Here is a 21255-nt window from a genome sequence, read left to right as displayed (position 1 = left end):
GGGGTGTATTCCCACATTTCTCCAGAATCCAAAATGATCTTCCCCAAGGTTGGCTTCTACCAGTTTTTTCATTCTTCTGTAAAGAATTTGTTTTAGTATTTTGCAAGCATGACTTATTAAACTGATAGTTCAATTATATTCACATCTGACAGCACCTGCTTTTTTTTGTAACAGGAATTATTGCACTCCTCTTGGTGTCTCATGGTATTTCAGCTGTCTCTTCCATCTCCCACACCAGATGGAAGATTTTTGTCATGGCTGACTATCCCAAGGCTAGCAGTAGTTCTGACAGAATGCCATCTAATTCCAGTGCCTTTTTTCGATGTAGGTCTTCCAGTACTCTATCAAATTCTTCTCACAGCACCATGTTTTCAATCTCACCTTCATCTGCATTCTCATCTATTTCTATAATATTGTCTTCAAGCTCATTTCTCTTGTACAGACCTTCTATATACCCCTTCCACCTTTCAGCTTTCCCTTTACAGCTTAGTACTACTTTCTCATCTCAGTTCTTGACAGTCATACATCCGCTTTTCTTTTCTTTTCTTGCCTCCTTAATTTTCCTGTATGTGGTATCTACCTTTCCCATAGAGAAATATGCTTCCAAATCCTTATGTTTGTCCTCTAGTTGTACCTGCCTGCCAACTCATTTTTTTAGATGTTTGTGTTTCCTTTTACCTGCTTCATTTGCTTAATTTTTATATTTTCTCGTCATCAAATAAATTCAGTATTTCCTGTGATATCCAAAGATTTCTACTAGGCCTTGTCTTTTTACCTGTTTTATCCTCTGCTGTTTTCACTATTTCATCTCTCAAAGCACCCATTCATCTTCTATTGTATTCCTTTTCCCTGTTCTAATCAATCATTGCCTAATGCTTCCTCTCAAATTCTTGCCAACCTCTGGTTCTTTCAGCTTATCCAGGTCCTTCCCCATTAATTTCCCACCTTTTTGCAGTTTATAAGCAAAACCATTTACAGTTACATAGCACCTTTTGCACACGGGTGTGTTGGCATATCTAGCAGCGACAGAGACTTGTTAATTCTTTAAATGCTTAGCTATTCATCTGTTTAAGTTTGTGCGACATGTTACATACATTATAGATCTACGTTAGCCAAAGTATACGTTGCAATTCTAGCAGGCAGTGCAACTCTAATACATAATGTGATGCAAGTATACAGTTGCACTGTATACTTTAGCTAAGGTGGGTCCATGATGTATGTGCCATATCATGCAAAAGTAACCATATGGACAAATGTGCATTTTATTGTATATCATACACTTTAAGAAGTAACTAGCCTCTGTGAGTGCTACATATGCAGACATGCCAATGTGCACGAAGTCTTTTTAACTGTAAATGGTTTTAATTTTGACAAACCTATTTTATCCACTATAATGACAAAATGGTGTGAGGACTAACTCACAATGGAATACGTTCTGCAACAAAAGATTTTTCAAGACCAGACTATGATAGTTACAACATTCAAAAGAGGTTACCAAAAATAAAGTCTTATTTATGCAATCTTGGCTGTTGCAACTTTTTAGCTGAACAGATTGTCCACCCCCCAGTAGCTGAATGGTCAGAGTGATGGATTGTAAATCCTCTGGGCCCGGGTTCGATTCCCAGCTGGGTCGGGGAATTTTCTCCGCCCAAGGACTGGGTTGTTGTGGTCTTCAGTCCTGAGACTGGTTTGATGCAGCTCTCCATGCTACTCTATCCTGTGTCATCTCCCAGTACCTACTGCAACCTACATCCTTCTGAATCTGCTTAGTGTATTCATCTCTTGGTCTCCCTCTACGATTTTTACCCTCCACGCTGCCCTCCAATGCTAAATTTGTGATCCCTTGATGCCTCAAAACATGTCCTACCAACCGATCCCTTCTTCTAGTCAAGTTGTGCCACAAACTTCTCTTCTCTCCAATCCTATTCAATACCTCCTCATTAGTTACGTGATCTACCTACCTTATCTTCAGCATTCTTCTGTAGCACCACATTTCGAAAGCTTCTATTCTCTTCTTGTCCAAACTAGTTATCATCGATGTTTCACTTCTATACAGGGCTACACTCCATACAAATACTTTCAGAAACGACTTCCTGACACTTAAATGTATACTCGATGTTAACAAATTTCTCTTCTTCAGAAACGCTTTCCTTGCCATTGCCAGTCTACATTTTATATCCTCTCTACTTCGACCATCATCAGTTATTTTACTCCCTAAATAGCAAAACTCCTTTACTACTTCAAGTGTCTCATTTCCTAATCTAATTCTCTCAGCATCACCCGATTTAATTTGGCTACATTCCATTATCCTCGTTTTGCTTTTGTTGATGTTCATCTTATATCCTCCTTTCAAGACACTGTCCATTCCGTTCAACTGCTCTTCCAAGTCCTTTGCTGTCTCTGACAGAATTACAATGTCATCGGCGAACCTCAAAGTTTTTAGTTCTTCTCCATGAACTTTAATACCTACTCCGAACTTTTCTTTTGTTTCTTTACTGCTTGCTCAATATACAGATTGAATAACATCGGGGAGAGGCTACAACCCTGTCTTACTCCCTTCCCAACCACTGCTTCCCTTTCATGTCCCTCGACTCTTATAACTGCCATCTGGTTTCTGTACAAATTGTAAATAGCCTTTCGCTCCCTGTATTTTACCCCTGCCACCTTTAGAATTTGAAAGAGAGTATTCCAGTCAACATTGTCAAAAGCTTTCTCTAAGTCTAAGGACTGGGTGTTGTGCTGTAATCATCATCCTCCTCATCAACTGCAGGTTGCCAAAATGGCGTCAAATTGAAAGATAGGCACCTGGTGAACGGTCTACCCGACAAGGGGCCCTAGGCATACGATTAAAGAAATAAATCTGAACAGATATTGTGTTTGCATAAAGTTATACCCAACATTTGCACAGTGATTGGAGAGGAAGAAAATAATAGTAGTTTAAATGTGCAGACAAAGTTCACAGATTTTTCATTTTGAATCTCTAGAAATTGTAGAAACTGTTTTTCTGCACATCAGTAAGTTTTAAATGCACCAATCATTCATGGTTAATATGTGAAATTACAGCATCAGCTCAAGTTCAGCAAAGTTGATTCTTTTCCACAAGTATTTTAAACACACTTATGCAACTGGTCCTCACTCAAATCAAAAAGCTATGATCAAAATTACTTAAAAGCTTTTGCAGATGGACTGGTAACAAGATACTGAAATATTTTGTATATAAATTTATGCTCTTCTCGAACCGCTTAAAAACATTGAGACAGTAAAATTTCTTCACTTCTGAATCTGAATCTTCGCTACTGAATAGGGAAAGGAAAAAGGGCTTTGTTGGGTGTAATTTGCAGTCAATTCTGCTACTAGGTCAGCATTCTTCAACATTTCAAGCTTCATAAATCCTTTGGTTTTTCTCTCTTCTGTCAATAAACAGCAAGTGTTTGCATGTTAAATTAAAACCCCCAACTCCGCTGCATTGGTATGGACATGACACTGATGATCAATCAGTAGCAAACTGGCCTGACAGACTAGGAGCCCAAGGGCAACAATAACGGCTCCTCAGATTGGTGAGTGTGCTGGTAGAAAACTGACAAATATTATAATAATTCAATGTTCTGCTTTGCATTCCTTTACTTAATAACTCACAACACAATAACTACAACGTGTAATGAAATGACTCTATACATTTGTTGCAGTCATGTTACAGTTGAATTTTCTGTAGTCTTCCAGAATTCCCTGAGAATTCAAGGTTTCCCACGCAAACTACCTACGGCTTTAGTACTATGATGTAATATGGGCAGATGATGGTCAAAACATTATTTGCGTATCACAACTACCTCTATTTCAAACAAGCAGAAGAAAGGAATGATGGTACTATTCTTTCAAAGGTCAAAAATCATTATGTGGAAAAATGTCATGTCTAATTTGTTGGAATTCTACTGGAACATTTTTGTTTGCCAATTAGTTTGTCCATTTTTCTACTGTTTTCCATTCCATATGTTTGGAAACAGATAGAACCTTGCATAAAATCTCAAGCCAAAGCATGCACATATTACAGAAGTATAGCATTCTCTGTAACCATAATATACCTACCAATTCCATATTCTTTTTACTGAATTACCAAGAAAGCTCACCACCTACCTTGCAGGTGAAACAACAGCAACTAATTAAAGAGTAACAGTAATGGCAGGTTTTACTTACACTCATTATATACGGGTCTCTCGCAGTCGCAGCATCACTGCACATAATTTGTATGTGAGCACTCGAGTTTTCACCTACCAAGAAACAAGAAAAGATATGTTTCCTTGGAGTAAAAGAAAGAACTGAGTGGAAAAACTGAGTTTTTTGCCATATAAATTAATTTCACAAGTGTAGGTCTCTTAAAATAATCCATACCTATTGCGTACACCATTATATTATACTAGTGAGCAGCGAAACTGGCAGCTGGAGGGCAAGTATAGAAGGTACTCCCTTCCACCTTTTCTGTATGTTTTCCCCTCCTCATCTCGCCCTACACCTCAGTCGTCGCAGGTTGGAAGCCTTTGGTCTGCACTAGTCATGTGGAATGTGGTGAACTATTGCAAAGCCATGCTTGCAGCAGCAAGATGAAGCACAGTGTTGTCACACTGAACCTACTAACAATAAGCATTCATTCAGTAGTTGCTTCCTACAATGCTATCTGTGTGGCACATGGGGCAGAAATGAAACTAAGATTACAGTGTGTGCTTAGAGTTATGGACTAAGCTGCACTAGGCCAAAGGCTTCTCACTGGCACTTACCAATGAGGGGGAAATGAGGAGGTAGGAGAATTGACCTATCTTGTCCTAGCTACCATTTTGTTGTTCACTAGTACAATGAAGTATGTTGGTAACAGATTGCTGTTATCACTCGCCTGTAGAGACTATCACATGCACTTTTAAGCCTTAGAAATAATTATTGTTTATGGTATGTTTACTGATGAGGTTCAATACAGTCTTATTGCAAGACTAAAGATCGTTCGTTAAATGAATTGAAATCAATAATTACCAAAATATTGAGTTGTGGTCCTGATGGGTAATTAACATCCTGTTGAAAATAGGAGGGTTTTACAGAACATGAACTATACTTTTACATACTCTCCAGATTTTCTGTGATATTGTCCCACTGTGGGACAATACTTGAACCATATTCCCTTATCTGTATCCATTCCCTTACTGTAGCCCTACTATTTCTGGGAGGGTATGAAAAAGTGAAATCACATTCGTGTAAAAGTCAACAGTTCCAGTAGGGCAATCAAGTGCCTCATATCCTAAGCCTTAAGAAGTTTTTCTGCTATGTTGGAAGTATAACATTGGACACTGTGAGAAAACAAAACGCATTCCTTTGTTCAGAATCCAAGACACCTTTTATTGGAGATTGTGTGTGTGACAGTATGGTGCTATGCTTATACTTTGTCTCCTGGAGTGAATTCTAACAGTAGGTACCATCAGTTATTTGTCAGGCGCCTGCTCAATAAATTCACCTGGTTGTCTCAATCAAATATTTCATAAAACCTTCCTTATTATGAGCAATTATATAATTTGACTATGTCATGGAATGTTGCCCAATCTCCTTATTTAAGCATAAACCACTTCCAGCTCTACTGTTCCTGATATAGATCAATTGCTACAGTCTGTCCGACAATGAATATCAGATGGCCTGGTACCCTCTGTACAAAGTAAATACATAGTGTCCCAACTTCTCCCTTGTGGCCCTTGCCAAAAAAAAAAAAGACATTTGTTCCGCTATTATACTTCACTGCACACACTGACAGCAGGCAAAAAGGAAGGAGCTACACTTTTTGTAAAGATAGTGAATACATTTATGTGTAGCATCTTCTATAAATTACCTTAACATCTATTAATGCAAACATATCTTGCAGTGTATACTTATTCCTTGAGCCTTTCTTACCAATTTCATTTTAAATTTGACATCAAATTTGTACTCTCACTCCCTGCACCATAATGCTATCTCCCAGACTCCCACCAGAAGAGCAATTTTGATTTTCCCAAATTTAATGGAACACACACACATTTGTGGGGTCAGTTTGAAAATGGAGATATCTTTAGACTGAATTGCCTCTATAGTCCACTGATCACTGCCAATTAAACTATTCAGTTCAATAATATACATATCAATGCATATTAATTTACTGTACCGTACCCTCTGATGATTCAGTTACCTAGTCTTGTGGTCCTACTGAACTTTGTTTCTTTGGAGCACAGTTCCAAAGATATTTTACTTAGTTATTGCTTAAGACCACAAGCATGTGAAATTGTCACAAAAAATGAGGCTAACAATCTCAATATTGATGACATTTACTACAGAAATTATTTCTCTTAAATGTAAGCACTAAATGACGTCATATGTAGGCTGTTTGTACATATGTTTTGGCACTGAACAAGAAGGACGTCTGAGCCAGAAGATGAACACTGTACTCAATGTGGCAACATCTGAAAGTTATATGCCAATGTAGGTAAGTGCTCTCTGGTATTAGTAATGACATCTGAGAAGAAGACATTCTTTTATATAGTGGAGTAATATATGAAATAAAGATCATTAACTGAATTTCTGTAGCATGTCTAAATACAATTTAGAAAAGTGCTAAAACTGAGAATTAAATTATTTATTACTGTTATCATGAGCATGGTAATATGAATATTAGTGCTTTCAACTGACAGGGGGGGGGGGGGCAAATGGGAATCCAATAGAACATTAAAACACATATTATAGTCCAGTCTACAGGGAATGGCTAACATGATATGTACCCCTGTGTATTAACTGTATTAAAAAAAAATCTATTGTGTCGCCCATCCTCCTGTGTTGAAGACTGCCAACTAGCAGGTGAGAATGTACACACATCACACTCTTTCTATCAGTGACAGCTGTAAGATACTGTGGTGTTGAAATTTCATTTATGTCTATTGTTGCATGAGCTTCAGTAATGAAAACTATCATTCTTACTGTTATTGGGAGAATTACCATGTCAACTGTAATGATACTATACATCGAACATGAAGAACACTCCAGAAAAACACATCATTTGTTCAAAATTGAAGCTGCTAACTAATGGAGATAATAGCATTTTGAAGCAGATTGCAGACAGCAAGCACACCAGTCAACATCTGAGATAAATAAATATCTACAATGCATGATGAAAAACTATCTGGTATGAAACGAATGTTGCAAACATTCACAATAACATGGTTGTTTCAGAACCGCTGATTACACCATGCAATACTTTGAAATAGTGAAATTAGTGTTGTCAGCACACAAATTATACAACTACAAAAGGAAACTGTCATCTGACTGTCTTAATTTCTTCATGATACATGAACATATTTACATTTGGTGTAAGCTAGCTGAAGCCTATCATTTGGACTGTATCATCTGTCCTTCAGTGAAGCACAATGAGGGTTCATGTGGTGCCATGAGGCATGTTGTCATACTGTGGTCTTGGTCCACTTGTCATCCTGCATGGGTAAGCTACAATGCAAGATTAAGCAAATGTTTGAGCTTAAAATTCTCACTTTATGCTGCTAACCATGTTCTCAGGTGAACACCCTGGGCTCAAGAAGACAATTTTGCTCCCATGACAGTTCTGGATTTGCTGCAGACAGGTTTAATAAACACAATGATGAAGAATAACACCATGTCTGCCCCCTCAGTTCCCTGTTCTGAATACAACTGAACCCCCGTGGAGTGTTTAGGAGCCCAAGCAGTGCAACTGATTTCCTCCTGAAAGAGCACTTTGTTAAGTAACCTTTGGCCATGAGGAGTGGGTATGTGATCCTTTGATTGATCTGCACTTGGTCACCTGGAATATCACATGTAGCCACAACCACCACCACTGTGTAACTTCACACTTCTTTGTATAAGAATCATTTCCAGTTGTTTGTGTTTAGCCTTTTATGAAAGGCATTTTGTACACAATTTATTTTGCTTTTAATCCAACACTGTTGCTGGACATTGTTATTCATCAAGATACACTTTCCTGTATGCTTTTTATAAGCTGGTATTTCCCATCAATTTAATATCACTGCAGCTACAAGTTTTCTTCCTTCATGTTACTAGTAACATTTTTCTCACTTTGAATCTATATCCCATATTTGAGCTTTCAACTGACTGCTCAGTCCCAACCACAGTAGGTCATGTATGTAACATGTTATTTTGCTTCTTCCTTATGCTGCTCTTCAATGGGGCAACAGGATGCAGCTGTGAATACTCTTTTTTTTTCTCATGTCACTTGCATCTTATTAGAACTCAACCCATTAAGCTAGAATTCTACCCAATTTTGGGAGGACGGCATTTCAAAACTATTCTGGTATTTCCCTGAGGTTATACTAAAACCTGAGCCATGTTGACAAAATGCAGACTTGGACCTCGTGCTATCAAAAGAAAAACCTAATGTCTTGAGCACTGCGCTAACCTGCTCAGTTGACAATACAATAACTCAACCACATATGTGTTTTTAACTTGCTTCCTTCCGACATTATCTAACTGTCCTCATCCCTCATCCCTCAATAGCAGCAAAACCCTATACTAAAGACTGCTGTACTGTCTACCTCCAATATGAATTCATAAATGAAAGAAAAAAAACACCAAAAAGAGCTAAATTTATGTTTTAGATCACTCAATTAATACCAGCAACTATTTGTTTTATTCAACAATACCTACCAATTCTCCTCTAATTTTTGAGCTTTATGACCATGGTTAAAATTAGCTAGGGAATAATTTTATTGTTTTATTTAATACGCAGGCAATAAATCCAAAAATTTCACAATTTTACTTACCTGATCATATTAATGGAATAAATTAATTATAAGAAGCAAAATAACAATAAAATGCTTCTCACCTTGAGCACCTTGACAAGCATTTCCTGTGATGTATATGTGTAGAGAATTACTAGAGTCATCATACTGCAGTGTTGTTTCATTTCCAAGTGACTCCCATGTTTTGTTAATTTGTCTACAGACGATTCCATTACAAACGCTTTCAACAGTACACAACCGCATTATGTAAGATGATGTAATCTGGAAGTCAAAATTTGAAATGTGAAACTAACACTATGTCTGCAACCTACAACAATTAAAACACAAATGAGAGCACGGAAAATGATTCAAGATTACTTAGATTAAAGCATTATACTCCCATTACCAGAAAAGTTCCAGAATAGGTTTCTTATTTTTGAGTTTGCAATACTAAAAAGGAATTAATGTTGTTTTTATGTTACTTCATATGTGTGCATGCTCAAAACAACCTTGGCCATGTGCAAACTCACTAGGTAGTTGGGCCGTGCTTACCAACATGCTGTTTGGATTCTTGGTGCATTAGTTACAGTGACACAACAGATGCAGATTGCAAGCAAAGAGTGAATATTAAGTTCTGCATTAAGCTTTTGAAAACCCCTTCTGAAATATGGAAAATAATTAAGCACTTTCAAGAAGTCGTGCTTTCAAGTGGCACAATAGGTTTCATGAAGGCAGAGATTCTGTGCAAGATGATCCCAAAGCTGGTCACCTGTCTACAGAATATAACACAAACGTAGAGCGTGTAAAACAGTTATTGCAAGAAGATCATCACATAGCTGTGCGTGCAATATCAGAACAACTTAATTTGAATCGTGATGTATGTCATAAGATTTTACAGGAAAATTTAGGGAAATGGAAACTTAATGCAAAACTTGTCCCTCACACACTAACAGGCGAACACAATGAGAAAATTACTTTTGGATACATTGTGGGAGTGAACAGTGATCAAAGTGTTACAAATATTTATTATCAAAAACAGTCTTGATCACAATTTACCTTTATGGTGATCTGTTTCCATCACTACTGTGGTCATCTACAGACCTACAAGTTGTACACAAAGCTTTAATTAGAGGGCTACATACATTTAAGAAAATACATCAACTTATAAAGCTATAAAACGATGAATTACCAATGAGTAAGGACCTCCTTCTGCTGGAGAAACCAGTGCACATCTTCCTATATATAATGGAGGCTCCGTCCACTTCTGATGGAATGACGTCATTACTAACCAATGGGTTATAGGTCGAATAACAATGTAAAATTTCTTAGTTAAAAGGACATTGTCAAGCAGGCTGCTGCCACATCTTTGGAATGGCGTCCAACTTCACCATGGCAACCAGTGGTTCCAAATGGTTCACTAACAGGTCTTGAGAGGGCAACCCATGTACTGTCAAAACAAAATTCATTTATCCTACATGTTTAAATATTTTTAATGCTTTTTAATTGACAATAGCTATTAAATAAGCTAAGTTTAGTGTGTGTTTATTTTCCTTTCTTGACAATGTTCTTTTAACTAAGAAATTTTACACCGTTATTCAATCTTAACCCATTGGTTAGTTTGACATCATTCCATCAGAAGTAGGCAGAGCCGCCATTACATACAGTAAGATGTGCATTGGTTTCTCCAGTAGCAATTCTCCAGCAGAAGGAGGTCCATACTCATTGGTAATTCATCGTCTTATAGCTTTATAACGTTATGTTTTTTCTTTAATGTGTGCAGCCCTCTAATTAAAGCTTGTATACGACTTGTAGGTCTGAAGATGACCACAGTAGTGGTTGAAACCGGTCACCGTAGTAAATAAATTGTGATTAAGACTGTTTTTGATACTAAATATTAATAAATACTAAGAGGAAAGATGAAGAATTTCTTCTGAACTACTGGAAAGAGCCAGACATGATCCCAAATTTATGTCAAAGATTATTGCTGGCAATGAAAGTTGGTGCTTCCAGCATGACCCTCACATGAAGCATTAAAGGCTGCATGGTGGAGTCCTGGATCACTCGCCTAAAAATCAAATGACAACATTCGACAACAAAGACAATGCTGATTGCATTCTTTGATGGTAAAGCATCGTTCATTATGAGTCTGTTCCTCCATGTCATATAGTGAACCAAACTTTTTACATCTAAGTCTTGTGACATTTATGACAAGCAATTCAACGTCGCCACCCTGGTTTGTGGCCTTCTCAGGACTGGTTCTTACTGCATGACAATGCAAGAACCCAGACTACTTATCTGTTACTGAGCATCTGACCAGACAGTCGGTTATCACCATCCCACACCCGCCATATTCGCCCAACCCCTTGCCTTAAGTTTTTCTTGTTTTTATGAGTGAGAAAGCAACTGAAAGACAAGCTTCACCAAGATATTGCAGACATCCAATGGGCTTGTGATAAACAAGCTTACAGCATCGCAGTTGAGAATTTCTCTGCTTCCTTCCAAGGCCTCCATATATATATAATAGAGGGAATTATAGAGGGAAGCATTCCACGTAGGAAAAATATATCTAAAAATAAAGATGATGAGACTTACCAAGCAAAAGCGCTGGCAGGTCGATAGACACACAAACAAACACAAACATACATACAAAATTCTAGCTTTCGCAACCAACGGCTGCTTCATCAGGAAAGAGGGAAGGAGAGGGAAAGACGAAAGGATGTGGGTTTTAAGGGAGAGGGTAAGGAGTCATTCCAATCCCAGGAGTGGAAAGACTTATCTTAGGGGGAAAAAAGGACGGGTATACACTCGCACACATATCCATCCACACATATACAGACACAAGCAGACATATTAAAAGGCAAAGAGTCACTCTGTTCTCAATCACTGCTTCCATCTCATGCCCTCGACTCTTATAAATGCCATCTGGTTTCTTTACAATTGTTAACAGCCTTTCACTTCCTCTATTTTACGCCTGCCACCTTCACAATTTGAAAGAGAGTATTCCTGTCAACATTTTCAAAAGCTTTCTCTAAGTCTACAAATGCTACACATTAGGATTGCCTTTCCTTAACCTATCTTCTAAGATAAGTCGTAGGGTCAGTATTGCCTTGCGTGTTCCAACATTTCTACGGAATCCAACCGATCTTCCCCAAGGTTGGCTTCTACCTGTCTTCCCATTCACCTGTAGGGAATTCGTGTTAGTATTTTGCAACCGTGACTTACTAAACTGATAGTTCAGTAATTTTCACACCTGTCACAGTATCTGCTTTCTTTGGGATTTGAATTATTATATTCTTCTTGAAGTCTGACAGAATTTCGCCTGTCTCACATGTCCTGCTCACCAGATGTAAGAGTTTTGTCATGGCTGGCTCTCCCAGTTCTAATGGGATGTTGTCTACTGGCGCGGCCCTGTTTTGACTTAGGTCTTCAGTGCTTTGTCAAATTCTTCACACAGTATCATATCCCCCATTTCATGTTCGTCTATGTCCTCTTCCATTTCCATAATATTGTCCTCAAGTAGACTGCCTTTCTATACATCCTCTATATACTCCTTCCACCGTTCTGCTACCCTTTCTTTGCTAAGGACTGGTTTTCCATCTGAGCTCTTGATATTCATACACATGGTTCTCTTTTCTCTAAAGGTGTGGCATATAGTAAGTATTAAAAACTAATTAGCAAGCCACGCACGCAAACATCTGGAGTAAGTAGTAGCAGAGGTTGAACATCGGAAAGGAAACAAGAGAGTGATTCATTTGAAACAGTTATTGGACATAAAGAGTGCAAACATGATGTACGACATGTATATAGCTCTATAACATTGCGATGTATCGCAACCCTGTGGAGCCTGAAACAGATTTCATTGCAACAATCATCTGTGCAGCTGCTACAATCGAAGAAACTTATGGTGTGTTTGAGCGGGTCGGGCAGTCAGTGCTCCATCAGTGCCAGGCATGCTTGGTATCTGATGGTGCAAACTTCAAGCATGTGTTGCAATCAATCTGCTTGTTTTCTTTCCGATCTTCAACCGGTGCTACACTTATCCCTCATGTTCAGAGCCATGGGTTGCTATGCAATTCTCAACCCTTATGATGTGCCGCATCTCCCCTAGTAGTTTGTTGCAACACTTCTGAAACACCTTGTAAACAGGGACTAAGAACAACCTATCACACTTCCCTAGGGTACCCCTGACAATACCCTTGTCTGTGACGAACATCTTTTGTGCTACTTGAATATCTGGTAACCAAATTCTTACATTCTTCAAACCAATATTCAACTACTGCTTTAAATTTTATGTTCTGGAACATTTTTCTTCTACTTCGTCAGTTTTAATACAATTCAGGGCTTGTTAATATGATAAATTAGTGATCTGATTCAGCCCAGGAATAAACCAATGGTGTCAGTCACATAATTAAAAACACAATCTAAGTGTGGGTAAGTTATGATATGATGTGCAGATACCAGTTGTGCAGAATGTATTTTATAGGATTAAAACACTATGAGGAATTGACACAAATCTTCTAACAGATCCATAAAACATACATCCACAATAAAGCAAAGTCCGTCGGACATGACAACCAGAAACGCGAAAATTAGATTTTAAACTGTGGGTGTTCTTGATTCTCTAAGCAAGCACATTAAGAAGAATAGGAAGCTGTTTGGAGGACTGTGTTATCTGTTTTGCTTGTGACTTGTGTACAGAGGGACCATATGTGTCTTCAAATTTTGTGCAAGAGTGGCATTATCACTACGAATTGGGGTATCTGTGAGGGCTTTGTGTTTACTCCATGAGACGTTGTTCCAAGTCGGAGCAGCACCTGCACCACCAAGTACAAACAGGTGCTATAACAATGCAGACTGATATTAGGACAGAACAGAAAAAACTGACTGAAATGTCTTTCTAATGTCAGGACTTCAGATACTTATGTAAGTAGTGTTCCTTTCTGTACAGTTAGAGATGAATTAGCTGTATCTTATCAAAACTGAAAAATATATAAAGACATGCTATTTGTGTTAGAAAGTCTTTTGAACTTCCATCCTTGACAAGATTTCACTGTCAAAGGCAGAGTGACAAAACCTGAATATACAGTGGAAACAGGTGAGTACATTGACTTCCTGGATTCAGAAACGCAGGATGTCCATGCACTCCTGGGTCTTTCTTACACGTCTTGTGAATATAAGACTGCAACAACATGTCAGAACACTGCACACAAATCAAATATATTTCATGAGAGGAATAAACCAAAATTCAGTGAACTTTTATGACGGGGAACAAGGGTGTCCCTCTTCACGAGTTCCAAAAATCACATGCCAGCAGTCACCAGTATTTTATAAAAATGCACTGGGAGGATTTATTTAGCCTTACTTCCTCCTCATCACATTATGATGTCCTGGATTTGGCTACCTCAAGATGCCGTTTCAAGAGCTGCTTACAATGCTTTTGAAATAGAAGAACTCAACGCAAATTCATATTAGCTATGAAAACTTTAACTAAGATGAAGGTCACTTGCTACAAGCAGGCACTAGACACAGACAGAAAAGTTAAGAATAAATGGAAACAATTCAAAAGGAAGCAGAAACTCTAGGACACTGGGTAGTGGTGCTGCCTGTTTGCTACCCCCTAGTTTCTACATCTACATCTACATTTATACTCCGCAAGCCACCCAACGGTGTGTGGCGGAGGGCACTTTACGTGCCACTGTCATTACCTCCCTTTCCTGTTCCAGTCGCGTATGGTTCGCGGGAAGAACGACTGTCTGAAAGCCTCCGTGCGCGCTCTAATCTCTCTAATTTTACATTCGTGATCTCCTCGGGAGGTATAAGTAGGGAGAAGCAATATATTCGATACCTCATCCAGAAACGCACCCTCTCAAAACCTGGCGGGCAATCTACACCGCGATGCAGAGCGCCTGTCTTGCAGAGTCTGCCACTTGAGTTTATTAAACATCTCCGTAATGCTATCACGGTTACCAAATAACCCTGTGACGAAACGCGCCGCTCTTCTTTGGATCTTCTCTATCTCCTCCGTCAAAACGATTTGGAACGGATCCCACACTGATGAGCAATACTCAAGTATAGGTCGAACGAGTGCTTTGTAAGCCACCTCCTTTGTTGATGGACTACATTTTCTAAGCACTCTCCCAATGAATCTCAACCTGGTACCCGCCTTACCAACAATTAATTTTATACGATCATTCCACTTCAAATCGTTCCGCACGCATACTCCCAGATATTTTACAGAAGTAACTGCTACCAGTGTTTGTTCCGCTATCATATAATCATACAATAAAGGATCCTTCTTTCTGTGTATTCGCAATACATTACATTTGTCTATGTTAAGGGACAGTTGCCACTCCCTGCACCAAGTGCCTATCCGCTGCAGATCTTCCTGCATTTCGCTACAATTGTCTAATGCTGCAACTTCTCTGTATACTACAGCATCATCCGCAAAAAGCCGCATGGAACTTCCAACACTATCTACTAGGTCATTTATATATATTGTGAAATGCAATGGTCCCATAACACTCCCCTGTGGCACGCCAGAGGTTACTTTAACGTCTGTAGACGTCTAACAACATGCTGTGTTCTGTTTGCTAAAAACTCTTCAATCCAGCCACACAGCTGGTCTCATATTCCGTAGGCTCTTACTTTGTTTATCAGGCAACAGTGCGGAACTGTATCGAACGCCTTCCGGAAGTCAAGAAAAATAGCATCTACCTGGGAGCCTGTATCTAATATTTTCTGGGTCTCATGACAAATAAAGCGAGTTGGGTCTCACATGATCGCTTTTTCCGGAATCCATGTTGATTCCTACACAGCAGATTCTGGGTTTCCAGAAACGACATGATACGCGAGCAAAAAACGTGTTCTAAAATTCTACAACAGATCGACGTCAGAGATATAGGTCTATAGTTTTGTGCATCTGCTCGACGACCCTTCTTGAAGACTGGGACTACCTGTGCTCTTTTCCAATCATTTGGAACCTTCCGTTCCTCTAGAGACTTGCGGTACACGGCTGTTAGAAGGGGGGCAAGTTCTGTTGCGTACTCTGTATAGAATCGAATTGGTATCCCGTCAGGTCCAGTGGACTTTCCTCTATTGAGTGATTCCAGTTGCTTTTCTATTCCTTGGACACTTATTTCGATGTCAGCCATTTTTTCGTTTGTGCGAGGATTTAGAGAAGGAACTGCAGTGCGGTCTTCCTCTGTGAAACAGCTTTGGAAAAAGGTGTTTAGTATTTCAGCTTTACGCGTGTAATCCTCTGTTTCAATGCCATCGTCATCCCGGAGTGTCTGGATATGCTGTTTCGAGCCGCTTACTGATTTAACGTAAGACCAGAACTTCCTAGGATTTTCTGTCAAGTCGGTACATAGAATTTTACTTTTGAATTCACTGAACGCTTCACGCATAGCCCTCCTTACGCTAACTTTGACATCGTTTAGCTTCTGTTTGTCTGAGAGGTTTTGGCTGCGTTTAAACTTGGAGTGAAGCTCTCTTTGCTTTCGCAGTAGTTTCCTAACTTTGTTGTTGTACCACGGTGGGTTTTTCCCGTCCCTCACAGTTTTACTCGGCACGTACCTGTCTAAAACGCATTTTACGATTGCCTTGAACTTTTTCCATAAACACTCAACATTGTCAGTGTCGGAACAGAAATTTTCGTTTTGATCTGTTAGGAAGTCTGAAATCTGCCTTCTATTACTCTTGCTAAACAGATAAACCTTCCTCCCTTTTTTTATATTTCTATTAACTTCCATATTCAGGGATGCTGCAATGGCCTTATGATCACTGATTCCCTGTTCTGCACTTAAAGATTCGAAAAGTTCGGGTCTGTTTGTTATCAGTAGGTCCAAGATGTTATCTCCACGAGTCGGTTCTCTGTTTAATTGCTCGAGGTAATTTTCGGATAGTGCACTCAGTATAATGTCACTCGATGCTCTGTCCCTACCACCCGTCCTAAACATCTGAGTGTCCCAGTCTATATCTGGTAAATTGAAATCTCCATCTAAGACTATAACATGCTGAGAAAATTTATAGGAAATGTATTCCAAATTTTCTCTCAGTTGTTCTGCCACTAATGCTGCTGAGTCGGGAGGTCCGTAAAAGGAGCCAACTATTAACCTAGCTTGGTTGTTGAGTGTAACCTCCACCCATAATAATTCACAGGAACTATCCACTTCTACTTCACTACAGGATAAACTGCTACTGACAGCGACAAACACGCCACCACCAGTTTCCAAACACCCTTTGAGGCTGTTGCCCTTTCGGTACTTGCCCGAGGCCATCTAACCTAAAAAACCGCCCAGTCCACACCACACAACCCCTGCTACTCGTGTAGCCGCTTGTTGCGTGTAGTGGACTCCTGACCTATCCAGCGGAACCCAAAACCCCACCACCCTATGTCGCAAGTCGAGGAATCTGCAGCCCACACGGTCGCAGAACCGTCTCAGCCTCTGATTCAGACCCTCCACTCGGCTCTGTACCAAAGGTCCGCAGTCAGTCCTGTCGACGATGCTGCAGATGGTGAGCTCTGCTTTCATCCCACTAGCGAGACTGGCAGTCTTCACCGAATCAGATAGCCGCCGGAAGCCAGAGAGGATTTCCTCCGATCCATAGCGACACACATCATTGGTGCCGACATGAGCGACCACCTGCAGATGGGTGCACCCTGTACCCTTCATGGCATCCGGAAGGCCCTTTCCACATCTGGAATGACTCCCCCCGGAATGCACACAGAGTGCACATTGGTTTTCTTCCCCTCTCTTGCTGCCATTTCCCTAAGGGGCCCCATTACACGCCTGACGTTGGAGCTCCCAACTACCAGTAAGCCCACCCTCTGCGACCGCATATTCACAGTTGGAGACACTTCTCCTTCGTTCCACAAATTTCCTGGCATCAGTCTACATTTACAAGATGTCACACGATACCTACAGTCAGTTTTGCTTGTGGATGTCAGCATATGTTGGTCGCTGAAAGTTGATGTTTGACATTCATTACTCATTGGGATGATTTCATCTGCACTTCCCTGGAGCATGTCAATACAAATTCTATTGTAACTGTGTGTGTGTGTGTGTGTGTGTGTGTGTGTGTGTGTGTATTTTCAAACTGTCATGTAAATGGTCAGCATATTGGTGTGTTTTTCACAGAGAAAGTGTACTATACTTATAAAACTAACTCATTCTCTATCACAGAAAGATGATCACAATTAAGATCAATGGAACATAACTAAACTCAACTAAACTACCCTTCCTTATGTTCTGAGTTCCTGCTATACTAGATACAATATGGTTCCTGAAAAATTGTATCGTATCCTCTCACTAATGACTGCTGCTAATGCCAAACTGTTCCTCAATTCAATCATCTACAAAAGCTTCATGTTCTGGTCTTGGATGGGACGCTTGGGCCCAACCACCCTTCATATCACTCTCTGCCAACAGCATCACTGAATGCAGTCTGGAAAGGCATGTGGTCAGCACACTGCTCTCGCAGTCGTTGTTGGGTTTTTTGACCTTGGATCAACTACTGATTGGTTAAGTAGCTCCTCAGTTAGCCTCACAAGGCTGAGTGCATCTCACACCAGTCCCCCTACCAAGAAAAATCCTTGGCAGTAACAAGAATCAAACACAAGTCCCCAACATGGCAGTCCACCACTCAGCTACCGTATTTATTCGAATCTACGCCGCACTTTTTTTCCGGTTTATGTAATCCAAAAAACTGCCTGCGGCAGAGAATCGAGTGCAAAGTAAGCGGAAGTTCTGAAAAATGTTGGTAGGTGCCGTCACAACTAAGTTCTGCCGCCAAATATATGTAGCCCTACACAGGCATGCTTTGCAGGCACAAAGATAAATACTGGCACCAAAACCTCGGCGTCAGTAAATGAATTTTAAAAAAAAAGGTGGAAGATGAGCTTTTTTCTCCACCCTGAGTTTCGACCACTGCATTTTCATACATTATCTAACGAAGTAAATACAAATTCCATATTGTTTATCTTCGAATGTAGCAGCATTTCAATGTACTACGAAAATCCGATTAGCAAGACTGTTTGGGATGTTTGTCAATATGGCCAACTCTACGTTCTGAATTTTTTCCTACCTGTGAGAAGAGATGGTTGTTAATAGGAACTTTTATGTATTGTGAATCACATTCAGTAATCTCTTCACCATAAGAATAATACGAATATAAACATTTTGCCATGTATTGTTTCGTGTTTGCTGCTATCTCATTTAAATCCTGTCTGCCTAATAAACTACGAAACTAGAGTGAGACAACAGCAAACACGGAAGAATATACATATCAAGCCATGTTTATATTTGTATTATTCTTATGCCTAGTAGTGGTACAGTCAGAAATGAAGCACGGCAATTGACTACATTTTTAAATCTAAGATGACTCTCATTTCTGTGCAGAATGTAATGTACTTAAGAGGCGTCTGCAAAGATTTTCAAACGGAGAAAATTTTTCGCTAAACTCTCGTTTAGAGCATCTTCTATCATACGCAGTCTGGTATTTCGTTCTTGTTGATCATTATTGAAGAAAGCAGCAGTGTAAGTAACAACAAATAACAGTCTCTTGCCATTGTTTCGCTAATGAGACGATTCCTCTCTTTTGTTTTTTAATTGTTAGCGGCGGTAGCATGCACAATAGCAAGCCATGCCGCGAACGGCGACAGGTCGTAAACACACATTATCAGAATGCGACAAACAATGCATGACACAGTACAGTAATGCATTTCCAGCTTAGAGTGACGTAAACACCTCTAACAAAGAGAACGGCACTTATCAGATCAAAGCAAAATAAGCAATCGATTCAAACCAGACGAAGCACGTGAAAAAGGAAGGGTACCCGTATAAATACAGACAGAGCACCTGACGCATAGCAATGGCTACCTGGTAAGGCTTAACTGCTAAGCTTATGACTCAAACCAAACTACTGTAGCTGTGTCGTCATTCATTCGACCTAAATTGTGTCTCATATTACAATGGACCAACTTTGTTTCAATTTGGAGGTGCGGCCTAAAACTTTTCTCTCCCCTTGAATTTCGAGTCTCAAATTTCAGGCGCAGCTTAGATTCGGGAAAATTTTTTTCCCTTGATTTTGAGTCTCATTTTTCAGGTGCGGCTTAGATTCAAGTAAATGCGGTACATAGGTGGCTAAATGATTTAGAATTACAGTATAACCTCATTAGCGCGAACTCGCATAAGACAAACTCGCGGTTAACGGGAAAAAAATATTGGTCCCACCAGGAATACATTAGTTCTTATGGTATGTTTTATCAGTTAACATGAATTTCGGTTAAGGCTAATTACAAACTCTGTTTCAGTTCCTAGTGTAATTAAATTTCACTGTAACACAAACTTCCGACCTTAGAGTACTCTAAAGCGCAATTTTTTTCCCGAAATGAATGTAGGAAATGTAGCTACAAAGCTAATTATACTTATTGTTGACTCGCTTTTAAAGTATTGTAGGTCGGTAGCCGCGATTATCACCTCAACAATCAGCATATGCTGTACATTGTAAGACATTCAATAATGTGTGCAGCAGCACTTAGGAACATAATCAGTGCCAGATTTGACAGGTGTTCTGTTAGTCGTAGCCGTATCAAGTTGGAATACCGAATAAAAACTACAGTTACAACTGGTACCGTAGCACACGAAAATGGCAAAGAGGAAACAGACAGCTCTAAATGTACAGTTAAAGCTTAAGATTCTAGATGAAGTGGACCACGGTACCAAGAAAACAGCAATTGCAGAGCAGTTTGGAATACCTAAATCTACTTTATCTACGATTATTAAGAATCGAGAAAAAATTATTAATGCTGCGGCATCAGGTTCCGGAAACAAATCTGAACGACTTCGTACCGCCAAGTATGAAGACATCGAAATGTTAGTGCTAGAATGGTCCAATCATATGCGTGCATCTAACATACCTTTAACTGGCCCTGTGACTCAGTCAAAAGCAAATGATATTGCTAAAGATATGGGCATTGAAGACTTCCGTTGTTCTGCTGGTTAGTTGTATCAGTTCCAAAAGAGACACTCAATTTCATCTGTACAAATTTGTGGTTGATGAAGAAAGTGTTAACAGCTGGTTGCATGAATTCAACTGAGTGAGGGAAAAGTATGCCTCGTGTGATATGTTTAACATGGACGAAACTGGATTTTTCTACAATCTTTTTCCAAATCATACCCTGTGGATAAAAGGTGATAAGTGTCACGGTGGAGCACGAAGCAAACAATGTGTGACTGTTGTACTGTGCTGTAATGCTGACGGCAGTGAGAAGTTTCATCCCTGGGTTATCGGTAAATCCGAGAAACCACTTTGTTTAAAAACATAAATATGGACACTTTACCTTGCACCTACTCTCACCACGAGAAAGCTTGGATTGATGGCACATCATTTCGCAAGCAACTCCTTTGTTGCGACAGTCGAATGGTTGCTCAAAATAGATATGTTCTTCTTACATTGGACAGATGTACTGCCCATAACGATCATGATCTGAACC

General features: G+C 39.6%; 1 protein-coding gene across 8 annotated transcripts in view; it reads right to left on the bottom strand.

Moving 5' to 3' along the window:
* The window catches only part of LOC126482314 (cation-independent mannose-6-phosphate receptor), a 768212-nt gene that overhangs the window by 407233 nt on the left and 339724 nt on the right, over positions 1–21255 (bottom strand). For all 8 annotated transcript variants that reach the window (XM_050106419.1, XM_050106409.1, XM_050106382.1 and 5 more), the window contains exons 19-20: positions 8864–9041; positions 4192–4265 (exon numbers count right to left, since the gene is read on the bottom strand). In XM_050106419.1, the coding sequence (XP_049962376.1) occupies positions 4192–4265; positions 8864–9041 (252 nt within the window). The remainder of the gene's footprint in view (positions 1–4191; positions 4266–8863; positions 9042–21255) is intronic.

Source organism: Schistocerca serialis, chromosome 1 (assembly GCF_023864345.2).
Source record: "Schistocerca serialis cubense isolate TAMUIC-IGC-003099 chromosome 1, iqSchSeri2.2, whole genome shotgun sequence".
In the NCBI taxonomy this organism is placed as follows: domain Eukaryota; kingdom Metazoa; phylum Arthropoda; class Insecta; order Orthoptera; family Acrididae; genus Schistocerca; species Schistocerca serialis.
This window is presented reverse-complemented; position numbering and strand designations above follow the sequence as displayed.